This window comes from Doryrhamphus excisus, chromosome 8 (assembly GCF_030265055.1).
Source record: "Doryrhamphus excisus isolate RoL2022-K1 chromosome 8, RoL_Dexc_1.0, whole genome shotgun sequence".
NCBI lineage: Eukaryota > Metazoa > Chordata > Actinopteri > Syngnathiformes > Syngnathidae > Doryrhamphus > Doryrhamphus excisus.
Window position 1 is genome coordinate 15211487 of NC_080473.1, and position 20806 is coordinate 15232292.

At 39.1% G+C, this 20806-nt stretch overlaps 1 protein-coding gene across 4 annotated transcripts in view; it reads left to right on the forward strand.

The window, feature by feature from the left end:
* Nucleotides 1-20403, forward strand: part of lsamp (limbic system associated membrane protein) — a 282520-nt gene extending 262117 nt beyond the window's left edge. For 3 of the 4 annotated variants that reach the window (XM_058080762.1, XM_058080763.1, XM_058080760.1), the window contains 4 exons: nucleotides 1942-2073; nucleotides 5588-5708; nucleotides 12823-12971; nucleotides 15575-20402. In XM_058080762.1, coding sequence (XP_057936745.1) covers nucleotides 1942-2073; nucleotides 5588-5708; nucleotides 12823-12971; nucleotides 15575-15672 — 500 coding nt within the window. In that variant the 3' untranslated portion in view covers nucleotides 15673-20402. Of the gene's footprint in view, nucleotides 1-1941; nucleotides 2074-5587; nucleotides 5709-12822; nucleotides 12972-15574 lie in introns of all 4 variants that reach the window. The other variant, XM_058080761.1, reaches the window with a different exon arrangement.
* Nucleotides 20404-20806: the final 403 nt, after the last annotated feature.

Sequence of the window (20806 nt, forward strand, 5' to 3'; positions counted from 1 at the left end):
ATGCCTGCTGGAAACCTTCAAGGTGTCTTTCTGCCCATTCGTGCATGCTCGCTCCAAACCGTAGCGACATTAAGCCACCGCGTACCTCGCTTGCACACATATACGCCACACGCACACGGAATTCCCTTCGGACAGGATTACCTAATCTGTCTTCATTACACTTCATTAAATAGATAATATACACTTCATATGCAGGAAGTTGTATTCTCCTGCGTGTGCCGACAAAGATGTGGCAAATGTTGCATTGTCATTAAATATTTCCTCGGAGAGTCAATCACGTCCATCACGCTTTGATGATATCGCTTTCGCAACACACCGGGTGAAATCATTGACAGTTAAATTGCCCGATTAAACGAAGAACCCAGTTGCTTCCGCACATCTTTCATTTAAATTATCTCCACCGCTCTGTTCTTCTTTTTGGGTCCTTGTACCTCATGGTGTGTTCTCTCTCACCCCTATTATCCGGAATTCAGATGAATAGATCGGATTACCATGGCAACACATTGGCAGTCTTAACATTTACGTCTTCATCAATGTCTTTTCTGGCTCTTTGTACGCGGCAAGTTTTAGCTAAGAAACAACATTGGTGACACATTTGGAAAGTGGGCAAGGGTGCGTATGATTGGCTTGCTACCCCAAATTTGTACGACAGTCGCTGTCCGACAAGTATTTTATGTCACGACAAACACTGTCTGATAGCTATTTAGCTGAAGGTTATGCTGTATGTCCATCATTTTCTACCGCTTATCCTCACTGGAGCCTATCCCAGTTGTCTTCAGGCAAGAGCGGTATAGAAAATGGATGGCTGGACAGTGAGTACTGTATTATGGAAAGCAGGAAGTGAACAAATGTAACAGTTACTGATTGTAAAAGTTCCAGATGGAGGGGTAGGATTTAATAAGCTTTGCTTCTTCCTACTCCTTTTGGACATGTGGAACTGGGAACTGATTATGGGATGCACTCAATTGTAATCTGATGCATGTTCAAATGAAATAAAACCATTACCATTACCATTACCATTACCATTACCATATTTGTTGATTTGTGTCACCGTGAGTGAGGCAGTCGTCTGGACTCTAACGACTTGCAAGTCATTTTGCTAGCTTGTATGTTAAAAGTTTATATTAAATACTTTGGAAGCAACTGTTGGGCCGCATTCAAATGCTTGGTGGGGCGGATGTGGTCCCGGGGCCGTAGTTTGCACACCCCTGACTGAGATTTTCAGTTAATTTAGAGCTGTGAAGCTTGCAGTTAATAAAATACAATACAAAGGGGCATATTTCACACATAGTCACAAAGGTGATTAATCACGATTAATTACTTTGAAAATAAATTTTAATCATTTAATATTATACATTATACATTATAATATAATATGATAATATTATATTATATTATTTATAATATATAAATAATTATATAATATATAATTATAATATATTATAATATATTATAATATTACATTATAATATTGATTAAATAAATGACTTTTGAACAAAATGATGCTTCTACAGCACATAGACATACGACATTACACATCATTCCAAATGAGATGTTTTTGTTCAGCCTATACACGGCCTAATGTCGCTAATGATTACAATTAATGATTCATTAATGATTAAAGTAATGATCAATGTGTAAAAAACGTGCATCATCTTCATTTTAATGATGCCATCCTTCATAATGTAAAGCAGAGGATACAGTATTACAGCTTATTGTGCACTTAAATATGAAACATAGGTATTCAGCCATACTATTATTCTCTCTCAACTGCGAATTTTTCCACATTGAAAGAATATTTGAATGCATATCACCAAGGATGAATCAGGGCTCGTCGTGGCTTTTCACCCACACCGGCTCTTCACATGAGTAGTGGTTTCTAGCTGGTGGAAGTGGAAAAAACTCATTTATCTAATGTCCTTTTTTTCTCTTTCTGTGCAGCAGAGCCGCTGGAAGGCGAGGAGTACCTGGACATCATCGGAATCATGCGAAACCAAGCAGGTCGTTATGAATGCAAGGCCAGCAATGATGTCGCCACGCCGGATGTGAAATATGTCAACGTGATCGTCAACTGTAAGTAACCACGGACTGGGGTCGGAAGCCCTGATCAGCATTCTTACCTACGTATGTCAAATAAAAGCAATGGAGGGAGGAAAAGGTTGGGATTTGAACAACATAACGTGGGAGGGTCTGCATCATGAGTATTGTGTAGAACACTTCAGTCCTGTTCAGATGAATGTAACTCTGATTGGAACTCATTTTGCGGTTTCTTTGCAATAAATCATCATTTTCATTTGCATTTAATGAGACATAGAAGCTTGTTTTGAAAAACCATCATGTCAGGCCCAAAAGTAGTCTTTTTTTTTATTGGTTGGCTGATTATCATAGTGAAATAATGAAAGCGATTTTCTGAGCAAATGGCCTTTCTGATTCAGGTGCTGCTTAACCTTCCTCTTGTGTTCGCTTTCTGGTATCATCTCTTATGTTAACGGGTCGGTTTGACCCATGTATTAAATCAGCTATAAAATACACAATAAGTTACCATCAAATTTGCTTGTTTACCTTCTTAGACTTCCTCATTAATAATTTTGGTGTGAGCATGTAAGCTTTTTTTTTGACACTATACCCCTCGATTTCAATTTCCAAAAATTTTAAAATGAACCTCAAAAGAATCATATTAATAAATTGAAGTTCTTTTGTTACCTGGCTATTACTGAGAGCTATAGAATATATCTGTTAAATCAATTAGTTTTATTTATTTTCTCATTTTAGTATTAATCACTAAAGAAACATGGTAATGGTAATGGTAATGGTTTTATTTCATTTGAACATGCATCAGATTACAATTGAGTGCATCCCATAATCAGTTCCCAGTTCCACATGTCCAAAAGGAGTAGGAAGAAGCAAAGCTTATTAAATCCTACCCCTCCATCTGGTACTTTTACAATCAGTAACTGTTACATTTGTTCACTTCCTGCTTTCCATAATACAGTTTAAGGTTTTTTTTTAGTTTTTTGTTTTTTTAAATAATGTACCTCGTACCGAAGTATGAGGTGATATGACCATACAATGACATAATGGGTACCATAGTAACTGTCAATATAGTGATATATATAGACTCCCCTTGATCCCACATCTATAGTGTTAGGGTCAATTTTGACCGATATATATTAATGTCAAGAAAAGGTAGAAAAAGTGATTTTTTTCAGCAACAGAACTTTAGTATAAACTGAAATGAAAACGCAGAACAGGTCTAGATCTTGGTTCACTGTACTTCTTGCCATTCTTTCCATGATCCAAATTGTAAATGTGAAATCAGCCAATCAAATGAGTGAATTCACCTCACATGTATACTGGAAAAGCGGTCAAAATGAGAATCCCCTGAAGCTTACATGATGGGAAGATGAGCTGGCATTGTGTTGGCTAATTGTACACTTATGATATCAGTTGCTGCTCAAAATATTGCTTTATAGTCATATTATTATTATAACCGGGTCGAAACCACCCCTAACAACACAGCGGTCATAATTTCAACCAGACCATTTTAAATGTATTATTTGGTAATGTTTTATTTGGTTGAAATAGAGTTTCCCTGACAAGTCAAAAAGCCTTGATGCAATAAACAAATGTTATGTGATTCTTTTTATGCATTAACATGTAAAACGGGTCGGTGCCGACCCTAACACAAGAGGAAGGTTAAATGTATATGACACATTATCTAATAATCTAAGAACCACATGTGGTCTTCTCTTGCTAGTGTATTGATATTTTTATTCATATTTAACATCATTTACTTTATACGTCTTTTCACCTGTGTCCGCTTTTCAATCCTGTATATGACAAAGGAACCTGTCATCCGTGACATAGCTTTTCTTTTGTCCGTCTCTCTTTGTCAATCGACTTTTATGTTGGACTTATTTCGGTGAAATATGGTTGTGTGCAGCAAAACCGATTGATCCATCGGTGCTTTTCTCGGAACACATAGCTTATATATCTTACAGAGACACTGGAGCGCCTGAGGGAAATGTGTCCATCATGCAGCCGCAGAAAAAAGTTTGCTGAAGCTGTTTATGCCTAAAAACACTCACACGCGGTTTATTGCTTGTTTATCTTGACTTGGAAAATTAATTGGCTCATTTGGTTTACGAGAACCAATAGAGTGTTTATATCCGAATGGAAGAGGCAACAATCTGTATTCTACATACTCGCATAATTACATATACATAATACAATGGTATCTCTAGAGTGCAGTTTAAAAAAGCCCGCCTTTGCAGAGATAACGCCAATAAAAGTAATTCATTAATTATATTATTCATAACATACATTCATCTTCCGCTAATCCGAGGTCGGGTTTGCGGGCGAAGAAGCCCAAGCAAAGAAGCTCAGACTTCCCTCTTTTTGGCCACTTTGTCCAGCTCCTCCTGACAGATCCTGAGGCGTTCCAAGACCAGTTGAGAGACATAGTCTCTCCAATGTGTCCAGTCTTCCCAGAGTCAACCAGTTTGATGATTGAAGTCGTCGGACTTACGGACACAAGTTTTAGACACTCGGGTGAAGAGAGGGTGGAGCTGTCAACCGATCACCTGGTCGTGACTTGGTACTTTGGATACCGGTCAGATCTGGTAGGCCCAATTTTGAGAGTCGTTTGGGAACGTCTGGCAGACTCCTTTTTCTGCCACGTTCCGAGTCAAGTCAAGTTTATTTACTATATAATCCTAAATCACAAAAGAGTCAACCAAGTTTAAGTACCCTCGGGGTCTTGGGATCACTCTCCAGTACTCCTTCTAAGGACGCCAGGGGGGGTATTTTGAACTGCAGTTTGTTGTATAAGCGCAAACAATAGTCAGGACCCATCCCCCCCCCTGGTTAAACTTTAGTGTACAAACCCTGACCCTGAGCACAATTGCCACCCCCGACTGTTGCCTCTTTCTGCTGACAACACCAGAGTGGAATAAAGTCTAAGTTCCAGAACCCCCCGAGGTGAATCCAGCTAATAACTATCTGGAACTTCTCCACCTCACCTACCAGCTCAGCTTCCTTCCCCACCAGAAAGGTGACATTCCACCTGCCGAGCCCCAGCTTCCGCAGACGCCACCCAGCTCACCCGGCCCCTTTGAGCTCACCACTCATGGGAGGGGGTCCACATGTTCTCTCTTCGGGCCCCGTGGGTGTAGGCTTGCCCAGCAGATGCTCGTCATCATGATGCAACTCCAGGTCTGGCTCCAGAAAGGGGCCTCGGTGACTCTTCTTTGGGGTCCGTTGACCCACTCTTTGTCTGGTGCTGGTTCTGGTTCTCAAATATTTTTATTTTTATTTTTATTTTTATTTTTATTTTTATTTTTATTTTTATTTTTATTTTTATTTTTATTTTTATTTTTATTTTTATTTTTATTTTATATCATGGACTTTTTGAATGCTTTGAATAATGCCGGTGGCAGCAACTCATACAGTGGTTTGTACAGATGAATTAAAAAAATCAATTTTCTCCATTGTATCTCAAATCAAGCGGGGTTTTAAAATATAAAAAAATAAAAATATGGTAAACAAAGAACTGTAACTGATGTTATATTGTCCTGTGACTGTGCAGACCCTCCAACAATAAAGAAAACTCAGAGCTCGGAGGCCCAGATTGGCCGCATGGGGACTCTGCTATGTGAAGCCACGGCTGTGCCCACACCGGAATTTGAATGGTACCGGGATGAAAAAAGGTAAATACATTTAAAAATGCATATTTCTGACAATGTCAAAATGTATTTATTTATTCCATGCATCTAGTTTGCGCCACTGAGTTGCAGCTGGAGTGAGATATGCAAGTGAAACATACAACAACACTCACTTTATATCTAGTATACTGTACATCTATTAAATTAAGAGTCACAGGAAGCAAGTCTATTTTTTTATTACAAACAACATTACACTCCAAGTTTGGCAAAGTCAAACACACTTAATTATAGCAGCAGTGATTACCCCCATTTATCACACGTGGTCATAAGGCGAGCCAGGGAGGGAGGGGGCGGAGAGGGGGGGGGGGTGTTTATTATGCACTGATCCTCCTCTATCTATCTCCTCTATAGCTTCCTGGGTAGAGAACACTTTCTTCCTCACATAAAGAGATTACAGCAGCCAAAACATTGATGAGAAAAGCCTTCATAAGCTCTTACAGTTTCCATTTGAAGTTTGTACTTTGTGGAGCGTTTATGTTTGAGGTACTAACTCTTACAGTCGTCCTTTTGCTACTTTGCACTTTCGGTCAATCACGTTTTTTTTAAAAATAAATTCATAAATCATGCTGCTTTGACAACCAGTCCAGGGTGTACAATGCCTCTCGCCCGAAGACAGCTGGGATAGGCTCCAGCACCGCCGTAACCCCCGTCAAGATAAGCGGTAGAAAATGAATGACTTTGCCTTTGAATATGGCATATTATTAGTCCAAAATATGTTTATTTAAAGTAATGTTACATGTTTTCTTGCAGAAATGAACCATTTACAAGCATAAAAATGACTAAATACAAATACTAAAATACAAATGTAAAGTATTCAAAACCATAGTAGTATACCATACTACACTAGTTACTTGGTCCCAGTAATATTACTGTAATGTTGTATGTAACAACAGGCTTTTATTACAGGTTTAAAGTATCACACAACATGCACAACAATCCACGGCAAGAGGAAACTCAACTCTGAACCCCTAACGTCACTTCCTGTCCGCCGCTCACTCTGCTCTGCTTGTGAATAAAAAAAAAATAGTTTAAATTATAAATTATTTTCTTTTTTTATGTATACTAATTGGATAATACAGGTGTAAAGATGACTATAGGGGTGTTATTTCATTCTAGATGGCTCTAATAATGTAAAAAAAAAACATTTAGAAGGTCGTAAACAAATGAAAAGCGAAATTAATCGATTTTTAGTACCTACAGTGACCAAGTAAACTGGGGTGAGCAGAAAACCAGCACAGTTCTACTCATCATGGGAATCGGTAGGGTACGTTTTGCACCATAACGACGATCCAAACAATACTTCTAATGTTTGATAAACCATTTCTAACTGGGACACGAATGAATTAATTATTTTTCTCGTACACTGCTGTGACAGTCTATGGCTTCCCTGTCCATTATTGACCAAATGTGGCTCGAGTATCATGACTTTATTCCCTGGAGTGTTCTCTCCATCTACTTATCAATAATCAATTTGCACCCTCCGCCAGTTCAGCCGTTCAATTTTAATAATCCAACTTTAATTTTTTACGGCTTGATTTGTTATCTGATAATGATCCGTTCTCTCATAAAGACGAGCTAAGATGTCGAGAAGGGATATTATTCCAGTGTGAGGCAGCTTATGTAACATTGTATAGCAAGTCAGCAATAATTGCACCGCAATATGGAAGTCAGATGCTGCACTCTCGTTGCAAAATTGTGTCATCATCAGCAGAGTTTCAATTGTAATGCCAGACTCTTGACAAGGACGAAAGTGTAATACCTTCCACAATAATGACTGCCCGGACACCCTGGTTTTGGAAAAACCCAAGAATTTCTTTTTTTTTTTTTTAGTGTGTGTGTGTGTAGAGTCCAGATGCTAACTTTCTCTTCTACTCAAAGGACTGCACTATAACTTTGCCAAAGAGAGAAACACGTCACAAATGATACCACCGATAAGGTCTCTGAAGTAATAGGCCTATCACACATGTAGAGAAAAAGATTTATGGTCATAGAAATATTTGCATTATCTGTTGTTGTCAACCTCCATATATCTCCACTTTGTCCCCTGGAGGATTTTGGCGATGTGCCTGTTCGCCTTACTTTCTCCCTCTGCACCAACTCCAAGTCATATTCCAGTTTCTCCTTGGATGTTAATGTTAATGCACCGTCATAATAGCATTCATCATTGCCTGGTTAGTTGATTTTATAGTTTAGCGCTCCGGCATTAAAGCTAATGCACTCTAGCCTGCTGTGTCATGCAATATTAATTCCACTTTTATGATGATGCTTATTTCCTGTTTTGCTTTTAAACTGTGGTGGGAATCCCGAATGCATTCGTTATCGGTGAAAAGATGGAATATCTGCTCATGAAACATGAAGTCTTCCCGCGATATTGAAGCATGCAGAATTGTTGATATATTTTACCTACACCTGCTTACACCCGGCTGACGTTGAGTCTAAATGCATGGATGGATGCTTACACCCACGCTGTTTAAATTATAGGCGGGCCTTAAAAAGCTGGATTTAACAAGCTCACTGTATTTCACATTTATTGTTTTTTCCTCAATCCACCAGAAAAATGTCATTGTCGAAAATACCACGTCACATTTGTCATTGTGTATTTCCACTGTATATTGTGTCGTTATATCTGGGATATGTCGTCTGCCATCATACCAGCAGCATTTTTGTGGCCGATTCAGTGCTTCTCAAATAGTGGGGTAGGCTCCACTGGGGGGGAGTGCCTTGAACCGGGGGGCAGGGGGTGTGGTACGACTTACAATTTGACTCTTAAAAATGTTAAAAACAACATCCACCCATGCATGCTGGAGCCTATCCCAGCTGACTTCGGACGAGAGGCGGGGTCCACCCTGGACTGGTGGCCAGCCAATCACAGGGCACATATAGACAAACAACCATTCACACTCACATTCATACCTATGGACAATTTGGAGTCGCTAATTAACCTAGCATGTTTTTGGAATGTGGGAGGAATCCGGAGTACCCGGAGAAAAAACCCACGCATGCACGGGGAGAACATGCAAACTCCACACAGAGATGGCCGAGGGTGGAATCGAACTCTGGTCTCCTAGCATTTTTCACATTACATACATATGAAGTGTTAAGGATATAGTTTATTACAGTGCAAAGGCAGCTGTATCCTAGCTGTGGAAGGGTAGATGACGTCATCGTCTAATTTGCATAATTAGCATGAGTATGCAATTTTTATGGATTCCCACACATCTCTGTGGAAAGTTTGCATGTTTTTCCAGTGCGTGTGTGTTTTTTGTCCAGGATAGTGGGCTTCTCAAATAGTGGGCTAGGCTCCACTGGTGAGGTGCGTTGAACTGTCGGGTTGGGGTGCGGTACAACTTGCAATTTGACTCTTAAAAATGCCCCATTCGGGGAAGCTGGAGCCTATCCCAGCTGTCTTAAGACGAGAGGCGGGGTACACCCTGGACTGGTGGCCAGCCAATCACAGGGCACATATAGACAAACAACCATTCACACTCACATTCATACCTATGGACAATTTGGAGTGGCTAATTAACCTAGCTTATTTTTGGAATATGGGAGGAAACCGGAGTACCCACGCACGGGAGAAGATGCAAACTCCACACAAATCGAACCCAGGTCGCCTGCGCGCTAACTATTCGGACACCGTGCAGCCGCCAAAATATACCCATTCAACAAATTTTAAAAAAAATGACTGATTTCCAATGGGAAATAATTCTTAAAGACTTTAATTGTTTGAGCCTTTCTTCAAAAATCACGCCTATTATTTCTGCTGCCCACATCTGCATCGACTTTGTATCGTAATTCAAAATTAAACTCAATCCGGTAATATTTGAAGCATTTATTTGTTTAGGCGTTCTTGTGTTTGCAGGATTAAGACATGTTAATTACATTAATGTACATTACAAAAAGATCTTTGTAATGAATAAAAAGCTCTTATATCCCTTCATCTATTTTCATATAGCGATTCAAAGTGATCTTGACAGCCAAAAGCTCTGACATGTTTGTTGTTTAGTCAGGTGATCCAAGGCTGTCATGCAACCGCCGAGCTTTTCATCATTTCTGGTTCACAAGTCTCAACAAAACACCGCGCTTGATTTCATTTGTCACCAGCTTTGAATCATCACCGTGTGTCGCCTTCTGTGACAGGCGGAGATAATCAACTTTTGATGCACCCGCATGCGACAGGACAAAAAGTGTCACAGTAATGATTCACTCTTCGTTCACGTCTTCCAGCTCGCCAGCGCAACTACTTCTACTACTTCTTCCATCTAAACTGGGGGATCAAATCAATGAGGGTTATGGTTTTCATGCAACATGAGCTGATCTCAGTGGAGCTCAGCAGATCTCTGCTGCCCTCTGCCTGTGGAAATAAAAATAACAGGAAGTGCGGTGTGAGGTCAAGCCATCAATTCTGCACAGATGGTCCTCATTTCAGTCACTGGTGAGCAGGAGCCTATCCCAGCTGACTTTGGGACAAGAGGCGGGGCTGTAGCTAATGTCACATAATTCACTTAGTAATAGTGAAACGCAGGCCACATAGCTAGGAGACCCGTGTTCGATTCCCTCGTCGGGCATGTTCTTCCTGTGCATTCATGGGAATTCTCCAGGTACTAAACATAGCTAAATGAACCCAAATATTAAAATTAAGCATTGAAAGACATGAGGTGATATGTAGTATGTAGTATTCTCCACCGGGTGGCAGTAATGTTACATAAAGAAAGAACAAGGCGCTCTCTCAATGCTGACGTGTGAGTTTTAACATGCTAGGTTAATTGGCCACTCCAAATTGTCCATAGGTATGAATGTGAGTGTGAATGGTTGTTTGTCTATATGTGCCCTGTGATTGGCTGGCCACCAGTCCAGGGTGTTTTCCCCCGCCTCTTGCCTGAAGACAGCTGGGATAGGCTCCAGCACCCCATGCAACCCTCATGAGGATAAGCAGTAGAAAATGAATGAATGAATGTACCCTATTTTATCATGCAAATGTTACCAGAACAATAACTGTACAGTAATTAAGTAACTCATTTATCACGGTTAACTGGTTCCAGACCCGGCCATAATAAGGGAATTTCAATTTGTGCAAAGTAAGATTTCTTATTTATAAATGGAATGTCTCGATAGTTTCCATAGTAGAACATGTTTATGACCATTGTTAGAGCCCTTTAGTTATGAAATAACACCCCTATAGTCACGCATAAACTCATGTTACCCAATGTTGTGGACACAATTATAGAAAATAAGCTGTTTAAGACTTTGTATTTTTGTGTGTTGCTGTCAATATTGTCCGGTGCCAGGAGAGGACAGAACAGGCGTTGGGGATCCGGGCTAGCGTTTTAGCTTGGGCCTGGGTTACAACAGGGGTCTCAAACTCAATTTACCTTGGGGCCACTGGAGCTAGGGTCTGGGCAAGGCTGGACTGCATCAGGTTTTCCAAAAAAAAAAAAAACGCATTTATTAAAAACAGAAAAATATACAAACTTTTTCAGTGCTTTGGTTCCGATTTTCTACAATAAAAGCTCTGATAAAACATTCCACTGTTCTCAAATATCTTAATTTTTATTTTTCTGCACAAAATAAGATGAAAAATAAATAAATCAAGAATAAAAAAATCAATCAATCAGCAATAAATAAATATAATAATAATAATAATAAAACGGCAAATAATAAAAACTTAAGAAACCACATATAGTTGGTGGGTAGACAAATGATTTTTTTCAGATTAAAATGAACAAAGCATTATTAGAGCCCTGTAGACATGACAAAACACGACTATAGTCACATTTATACTCTTTTTATTTACAACATATTGCGCAACTGCAGGGTCTTGAGACACATGCTAACTCGCAAACTAGAGAGCTAGCGACCTAAACGGTAGCCTTCAAGTTATTTCCTTTCAACTTAAATAGCCAAAAACTTACCACTTCCACACGGATAGGGAGGATAACTATTAACAGTTATTTAACCTTTAACATGAACATGAATCAAACGTAATAATTTTTTCTGGGTACATGATACCATACAGCATCCATATCAAACTTGCGTGGGCCGCACTAACATTAAACTTTCATATCAAGGCGGGGGGCCTCAAACTAGTGTCCTGCGGCCCACATTTGGCCCGCGGGCCGCGTGTGGGGACTATTGCACCAGTTGCAAGATCATTCAATCTGCAAAAATCCAGATTATTTTAAACTAACAAAAGGGTATACTCAACCAGGAAACGGTGATTATATATTGATAGATTTTTGAAAAACCACAATAGAGCGTAATCTCAAAATTTGAAGCTGCTTCATAAAATAATTAGCAGAAAGGTTAATGAGCCAAGTGTACTGTATACTACGTGAGTCAGAGTGGTACTAATTTAACTATATGTTAATATTGTGATTTAGTTTGGCAGAATTTCGCTTCGACTGGACTTATTTGTATTGTAAGCGTACCTAATAGAGTGTCTAGCGTGTGTAAATGCCGCTGCCCTTATAAATCAGTGTCAACTTAACTCCCCTGCTACTGTATTACAATTTTTTACTCTAATCAGCGGAGAAGATAGCTTTCAACTCCCAGTGGCGCCGTGTATTATCAGGGTCCCTCAGTATGTGCGCTGGGACGCATTTTTCATCACGCACTCTCGAGTCGTGAAGATAAGGCCCTTGGAAGATGTTTCAGGATCCAAAATGAGAAACCGGATTTATCCACATCCGCACTTATCATCACACGCTCCTCCAAAGGTGCCCCGGTGGGATGTACCACGACTTAGTGAGATTTTTTTTTATTTTATTTTATTTTTTAGGTTAAGTATGTGTCAGCATAAACTTGTGTTGCCCCTGCTCACATTGCATTTACTGCAGCTGACGCACCTTTAATGACTCTTTTCTTGTGTGATAGTGTATTTAGCTCATCAGTATACTCCGTACAGCCTGACTTATCAAATTGCATTGATTTCTTGGCTCTAAATTGGGTTTCAAACTTGACATAATTGAGTTTTGTGAAGCTCGGAGTCATGACGTGAGCAGCATATTAAATCTTTGCACTGACAATGCCAACCATGCCGCAGTTTGGTTTATGTGATGTAAAATGCCTCATTATACTTTGTACTATGTTTCTGTTGCAGACTGTCCAATACCCAGGGCATCACTATTCAAGTTCTTGGCACTAGTACTATTCTCATGATTCCAAGTGTCACTGAAGAAGATTATGGGAAATATACCTGTGTGGCCTCAAACCGACTGGGTGTCCAAAATGCCAGTCTCTTCCTCTACAGTGAGTATAATTTCCTTTTTTGCTCAAGTTTGCTCTCTGTGTTTGAATAAATTAATGTAGATGAGATTTAAAATGAAATTAAATTACTTTTATCAGTGTGTCAAACATTCATATAAAGCAGAAAAAGTGATTTTTCTTTTAATTTTTTTAATGTCATCAATCATTGTAGTGTAGCACACAAAATACAACAAATTACAAAGTGCGGTGCTATTACATAATGACATAACAATGTATTACCTTTTACATAACGCACCTTTATTATATAATGTGGTGGTATTGTTTCATCTCACTCTGTGGGGTGGTTTGTTGCATCTTTGTCGCCATCTGGTGGACAATTGATGTTACTGCCGTTTAAAATCATACAATCTTTTTCTCCAGAACTATTTAAACTGAATAAAAACTGAATAAAATCATTTAATCAGACAAACCGAGACCAACACCAAGGCTGAATAAAACCAGAGGAAGACTTTTATGATAAATATACATAAAGTGAGGGAAATGGTAGTAGAGAAATACTTCCTGTTAACAACATCGACTCGTCTTTCATACAAATATGAGTATAAAAATGAATTAGCGTTCATAATAGGACTGCCTGACACCCAAAGTCAGCTGGGACAGGCCCCAGGACACATACCCCCCCCCCCCACTGCCCTAATGAGGATTAAGTGACATAGAAAGAAAAATGACAAATTAGTGAATGAATGATCAGAAGCTTGTTTTTTGATGAATCAAGTAGTTCGACCAAATCAAATATGAACTAAACACATTATTTTTTTTTTTTGTGGTTACTTTTTGTTTCGTTAAAGGAGAGCATTTCTCTCATGTATGTGTTTTGGAGGCTTGTGTGTGTTTTTTGGCATTTATAGTTTCCTTCTGCTTGTGTTTTCATCCTGCGGCGTTAATATGATCGGAGGATTTTCCAGTTACATGTTTTTTTTGTTGTTGTTAGCGTGTTTTTGTCTTTGGATCATATCTACGTTTGGACGTCACTGCGTGTCGGCCAGCTCCGGTGATAAATTGTGGAGATGTGGGAATCTGGTTTGGCAGAGTTTTTGTGTTTTGCTTTTTTTTTTTTTTTAATACTCGTGTTTGGCAGTTTGGACCCGTAGTCTTTCTGCTGAGTGCTGCCAAAACAGACGAGTCAGGAATCTAACACATGTTGCTGTTGTACTTACTTTCTGAATGTGGCGGGGGGTTTCGAAGGGTGAGGCTGGTGCCCGAAGACGCAACAGCACAGGAAAAATAAAGAAAAAAAAAACATATGTACAGTATTTGTCAAATATGCTAAGCTAACTTCAGTTATGTCAGAAGCAAAATGAATGATTTTTTATCTCAAACCGCGAGCAAGTAAACAGAATCTAACATCCCTGGTTGTTAGTGGTTCATTGGGTTCAGACACGACTGTGATAAGTGAATTTCCGTGAAGTAGGAATCATTCATTCATTTTCTACCGCTTATCCTCACTAGGGTTGTGGCCATGCTGGAGCCTATCCCAGCTGTCTTCATGCGAGAGGCAGGGTACACCCTGGACTGGTGGCCAGCCAATCACAGGGCACATATAGACAAACAACCATTCACACTCACATTCATACCTATGGACAATTTGGAGTCGCTAATTAGCCTAGCATGTTTTTGGAATTTACCATGTTACATGAAGAAAACCCACGCACACACAGGGAGCACATGCCCGCGGGGGGGAATCGAACCTAGCTGTGCAGCCCCTTATTTATAATTATAAACAAAATATATTTGTAGTTAGTAACAGAACCGTTTTTACGACCTTCTAAATTCAGTGTTTAACTTTATTAGAGTCCTCCAGAAATGAAATAGCACCCCTATAGTTGTCTTTAGTATTACAAAATATAGTACACTTAAAAATATAAAATTAGACGTAATATAAACTCACACGTCAGCATTGAGAAAGCGCCTTGTTGTTTCTTTATGTAACATTACTGCCACCCGGTGGAGAATACTGCATACTACATATCACCTCATGTCTTTTAATGCTTAATATTAATATTTAGGTTCATTTAGTTATGTTTATGCTTGACAATTGGAAGTACAAAGTGGCTAGCGATGACTATAAGGCCCCTTGGCCCCCAAATACATCTCGGACCTCATCCAAATTTACTCTCCAGCGCGGTCACTGAGGTCCGAGGGCCAGCTCCAACTTGTGGTACCCAGGACCGAGTCTTTTCTGTGGTTGGCCCCCAAGCTATGGAACTCTCTTCCCTCCCAAGTAAAAAAGGCCCCCGAGTCTCGTCTTAAAACCCAATTTTATTTTCTGGCTTTTAACTCGGAGTGAGTCGTAAGGTCCTGTGTATTTTAGTTCTTTGTTTTTATTTTAATTGGTTTTATTTTTTTTTTATATTTGTATTGCTTTGCTTCTTGTTTTTAATATTTTAATATCTATTTTACTATTTTATTTCTTATTTGAACTTTTAGTTTTGGATTAAATTCAATTTGTACCTTTAGTTATTGTATTTTTTTTTGTGCTATATAAATAAAGTGGATTGGATATAATATAAAATAGTACTTAAAACAGACTTAATTGTTAATGTTTATGAAGACATGCTCTAGTTTCTCTCTCTCTTTGTGTACAGGACCTGGAACAGGCCGAGATATCAATGGCTCTGCCTGCGTCTGTCAATCACTGTGGCTGCTGCTGGCCTGCTTCGCCTGCCTTTTCTTCAAGTGTTAATACCTCTCCTTTCCTCCTCCTCCTCCTCCTCCTCCTCCTCTTCCACCTCCTGCTCCTCCCATTTGGCCTTTCAACCTTTCCTTCCTTGTTCTCTCCACCAACTCACCAACATCCTTACTGCTACCTGATCACCGACCTTCCAGCCCCCAGACTGTTTGCATTATTACAAAAACCTTATGTGCTGGCGAGCACTGCTTAAAGATATTACGTGTGGGGTCGTGAGTAAAAACGTTATAGAAGCAAGAAAAAAAACAGATATGAAGGACGGAACAAGCAAACAGTGCTCTTTTTTTTTAAAATGTGTTGCTCTTTTTAATATGTATGCACTTCTTTATTTCTGCTATATCTTGTCTGTGAAGTGTGGGTGGGGTTTAGCATTTGCTGTACTGTCGTCATGGAATTGAACACTGAGGTACCCCGCTTGGGTGGATACCAACAATCATTTGTAATGAACTGAAGATTCCCATAGTTAGATTAGTTCACATTCAACAGAAGAGTTTATTTAGCGTTAATGAGATGCAAGAATCTGCCAAATAGCACACAAGGAGAAAGTCGGAGTCGGATCAAATTGTTTCCGAATGCAGCGTCCATGTGGTCATATGGAGATCCGCTAGACTGGGAATCGTTCAGAGTGGAATCGGGTCTGATTCTGAATACTCTGCAACCGTTATTGCACCAGGCCACTGTTATTATTACTGTGAAAATGGAAGAATAAATGTTCATTTGACGCAGTACATTGAGCAAGTTTACAAAGACAAAGACATGATGGTAGCTTTAGTTTAACAGAGAGAGACGGTATCACCAAAAATCTATGAAATGCATTAAATAAAGATTATAAGTTCATTTGTAATGTATTGACCAGTGATTCATAAATGGCCACGATGCAACAGGAGACAAAAAGTGAGCAAAAAATATGAAAAGCAAATGATCCCTTTTGCTGCATCTTCTTATTTTTTGGAACAACAAGCTACATTCACAGCCACTCCTCTTATAATGTTTATGAGCAATGGCCCACAGGTAGCGCTAAATCGATTTGACACAAACAAATGAACATACAGCCGTCCCTCGTTTATCGCTGTTAATTAGTCCCAGCCCTGACTGACTCCTGAATGCATTAAAATAAAGGTTATAAGTTCATATGTAATGTATTGACCAGTGATTCATAAATGGCCATGATGCAACAGGAGACAAAAAGTGAGCAAAAAATATGAAAAGCAAAGCTGCATACTCTCTTTTTTGGCAACACTGATCCCTTTTGCTGCATCTTCTTATTTTTTGGAACAACAAGCTACATTCACAGCCACTCCTCTTATAATGTTTATGAGCAATGGCCCACAGGTAGCGCCAAATCGATTTGACACAAACAAATTATTGTACAGCCGTCCCTCGTTTATCGCTGTTAATTAGTCCCAGCCCTGACTGACTCCTGAATGCATTAAATAAAGGTTATAAGTTCATATGTAATGTATTGACTAGTGATTCATAAATGGCCATGATGCAACAGGAGACAAAAAGTGAGCAAAAAATAAGAAAAGCAAAGCTGCATACTCTCTTTTTTGGCAACACTGATCCCTTTTGCTGCATCTTCTTATTTTTCAGAACAACAAGCTACATTCACAGCCACTCTTATAATGTTTATGAGCAATGGCCCACAGGTAACGCCAAATCGATTTGACACAAACAAATGAACGTACAGCCGTCCCTCGTTTATCGCTGTTAATTAGTCCCAGCTCTGACTGCTATAAGTGAATTTCCGCAAAGTAGGATTCGATAATAAATTGAATATTTTTGTATTTAGAGCATAGAAGACCTGTTGATGACTTTCTAAATACCGTATTTTCCGGACTATAAGTCACACTTTTTTTCATAGGTTGGCTGTTCCTGCCACTTATACTCCAGAGCGACTTATAAATGAAAAAACTGTTTATATTACATAAACAGTGGACACCTTTTCTGTTCATGTTTATTTTTTGTGTAGCTGAATAAGCATTGTGTTAGCATATCTTACACCTATTCAGCCTGTTCTCTATTCTTTTATTGTTTGAACTCGCCTTCCAAGATGACGTAATGTCTGTTTTGGTCACATAATTTGGAAAATAATTTTTTTTTTAAATGCCACTTATACTCCAGTGTGACTTATGTATGTTTTTTTCTACCTAATTATGCATTTTTGGCCTTGTGCAACTTATACTCCGGAACGACTTATAGTCCAGAAAATACAGGATTTTTACCATTATTAGAGCCCTGCAGACATGAAATAGTACCCCTATAGTCACCTTTAAACTTCTATAATTCCTTGTTTGCACCACATTGTGCCATTACTGACACTTACTTATAACTTGTATTTCAATATTTTGAACAAAACAAACAAAAAACGCGAACTGTGAAACGCTGATTGAGTGATCGCCGATCAAAACATGACTTGCTGGAGGAACAGAGGTCAGATGTTTCTCATACTCAGTCACTAAGGTTCCACACATCTCAGTAGGCATTTTAGTCCGTCCAAGATTCTATGGTACACGACCCCTGAATGCAGTAAGATCTTCAGAGAAGCAGCCCCAAAGCAGAACGTTTAGTTTAGTTGGGGGTCAACATTTCTCCGCCTTCAGACAGTTGATTGAGTCAAAGAGCTCAATTTCGGTCTCATGTGACCGCAGCACATCTCCCAAGCTTTGTCGGGATAGTAAACTTCAGACAAGCCTGTTCATGCGTCTTCTTCGGTCTTGAGCTCCCAACTCCCTTGAGATCAATTACTAGTTCCTCGTGTATACTTCTCACATTTATCAGCATCATCTTTACTCCACGAGCTGAGGTCCTGCATGGAGTTCCATGGAGTTATCGTGTATTTCTTGGATTTTGGAACTATTGCTGCAAAAGTGGTGTCTTTGTCACCAAGATTCTTGCTGAAGAGAGAGACCGGGCTATCTGGATTTTTGGAATTTTTTTGTTGATATCCTGTTTGTCTCTGTTACAATAAACCTACAATACAAATCTTGTCATGTCTTTGTAACAGGGGGAACTCCATTTCCCTCAATGTATGTGCAGATGAAAATGTAGTATATACAAGAATATACTTAAAGTGACATTGCCCTCTACTGGCTTGGGATGCATATGCATTTGTGTTTGCAGGTCTGTCTGGAGTGGGGTCTGTTTTCACACGGTTTATGGAACCGGTCAAAAACATGAAGGAAAATATTCCAGTTTTGACTTAATAATTTTGATAAGACACGCTCTCTGAACCTGCAGAGATCAATACTAGTATCTACTCTGATATCACACACATCATGTCAGTACAGGAACCTTAGAAATCCAATACCTGCTATCTTACTTGTCTGTCACAGTCATACTTTTGAATTAGTACCTTCTGTTTTGCTTTAACACACACCAGCAGCAAAGCAAGAAGGTACGCTATAGTTATGGGGCCAAATGACTTAATACATGAATAAACATTATTAGGTAATTAAGTATTGATATCTAAAAGTCATGTGATGTCCAGTCATCACTAGTATGAATGTTTTGTGAGTGCAAGGTTTTCTTTGCCACTAGTAACGAGTGGCTAGCACGCAGGCCACACAGCTAAGAGACCCGAGTTTGATTCCACCCTTGGCCATCTCTGTGTGGAGTTTGCATGCGTGGGTTTTCTCCGGGTACTCCCACATTCCAAAAACATGCTAGGTTAATTAGCCACTGCAAATTGTCCATAGGTATGAATGTGAGTGTGAATGGTTGTTTGTCTATATGTGCCCTGGGATTGGCTGGCCACCAGTCCAGGGTGTACCCCGCCTCCGCTTGAAGACAGCTGGGATAGGCTCCAGCATGCCCGGGGACCCTCGTGAGGATAAGCGGTAGAAAATGAATGAATGAATGAGTTCTCCTCCTATTTTGTGTGGAAGTGGTAACTTTTTGGCTTCTTATTTTGTCTTTTCCCACCCTCGGCCATCTCTGTGTGGAGTTTGCATGTTCTCCCCGTGCATGCGTGGGTTTTCTCCGGGTACTGCGGTTTCCTCCCACATTCCAAAAACATGCTAGGTTAATTAGCGACTCCAAATTGTCCATAGGTATGAATGTGAGTGTGAATGGTTGTTTGTCTATATGTGCCCTGTGATTGGCTGGCCACCAGTCCAGGGTGTATCCCGCCTCCGCTTGAAGACAGCTGGGATAGGCTCCAGCATGCCCGCGACCCTCGTGAGGATAAGCGGTAGAAAATGAATGAATGATTTGCACCTCAAATTTTGACTTCCTTGTCAGGTTTTTAGTCAGCAGGTACCTTGAACGTACCCATTATGTTGTGTTCATGAAAATCAGTGTGCTTATACCCACTTATACCCACTCCAAATACAGACATGCAACTACAAAATGCAATAATTTGCGATAAGGGATGATCTGTTTTGTTTGCTTTATCCATAAAAATGTGTACTTTCTTCCAATCATTGAATCCTACCAATTTATTATGAGGATGAAAAACACAGTATGTCACATCATGTACACAGTCACATTTTGTATTGCGACTGTTTCCGTAACAGGAAGTAATGTGGAACTATTTGATGAGTTTTGGCCTCTGCTTCCCGGCAGCTTGAACCTTCACATTTAACTCAAGACTTTCTCTAATGTGGATCACAGTTTGCATAACAAAGATAGGTGACTGACAGTTATCTTTCCTAAGAAATGATATAGAACATCTATGATATTATTAGTGATATTTTGGTGTCTCATTCATTTTAATTCTATATATATATATATATATATATATATATATATATATATATATATATATATATATATATATATATATATATATATATATATATATATATATATATATATATATATATATATATATATATATATATATATATATATATATATATATATATATATATATATATATATATATATATATATATATATATATATATATATATATATATATATATATATATATATACACACACACATACGGAGATTTCTTAATACTGGTAATCAAGATAAACCATCCCCCATTTAAATAAAAGGTATTATGTGGGTATTGTTTTACCTGCCTTTGCTTGCCTGGGTAATGGAATGTCAATCTGGGTTGGAAAAATTCATAATGTGATCAGCAAAAATGAATGTGTATCCCCTTGACGGGTCCGAC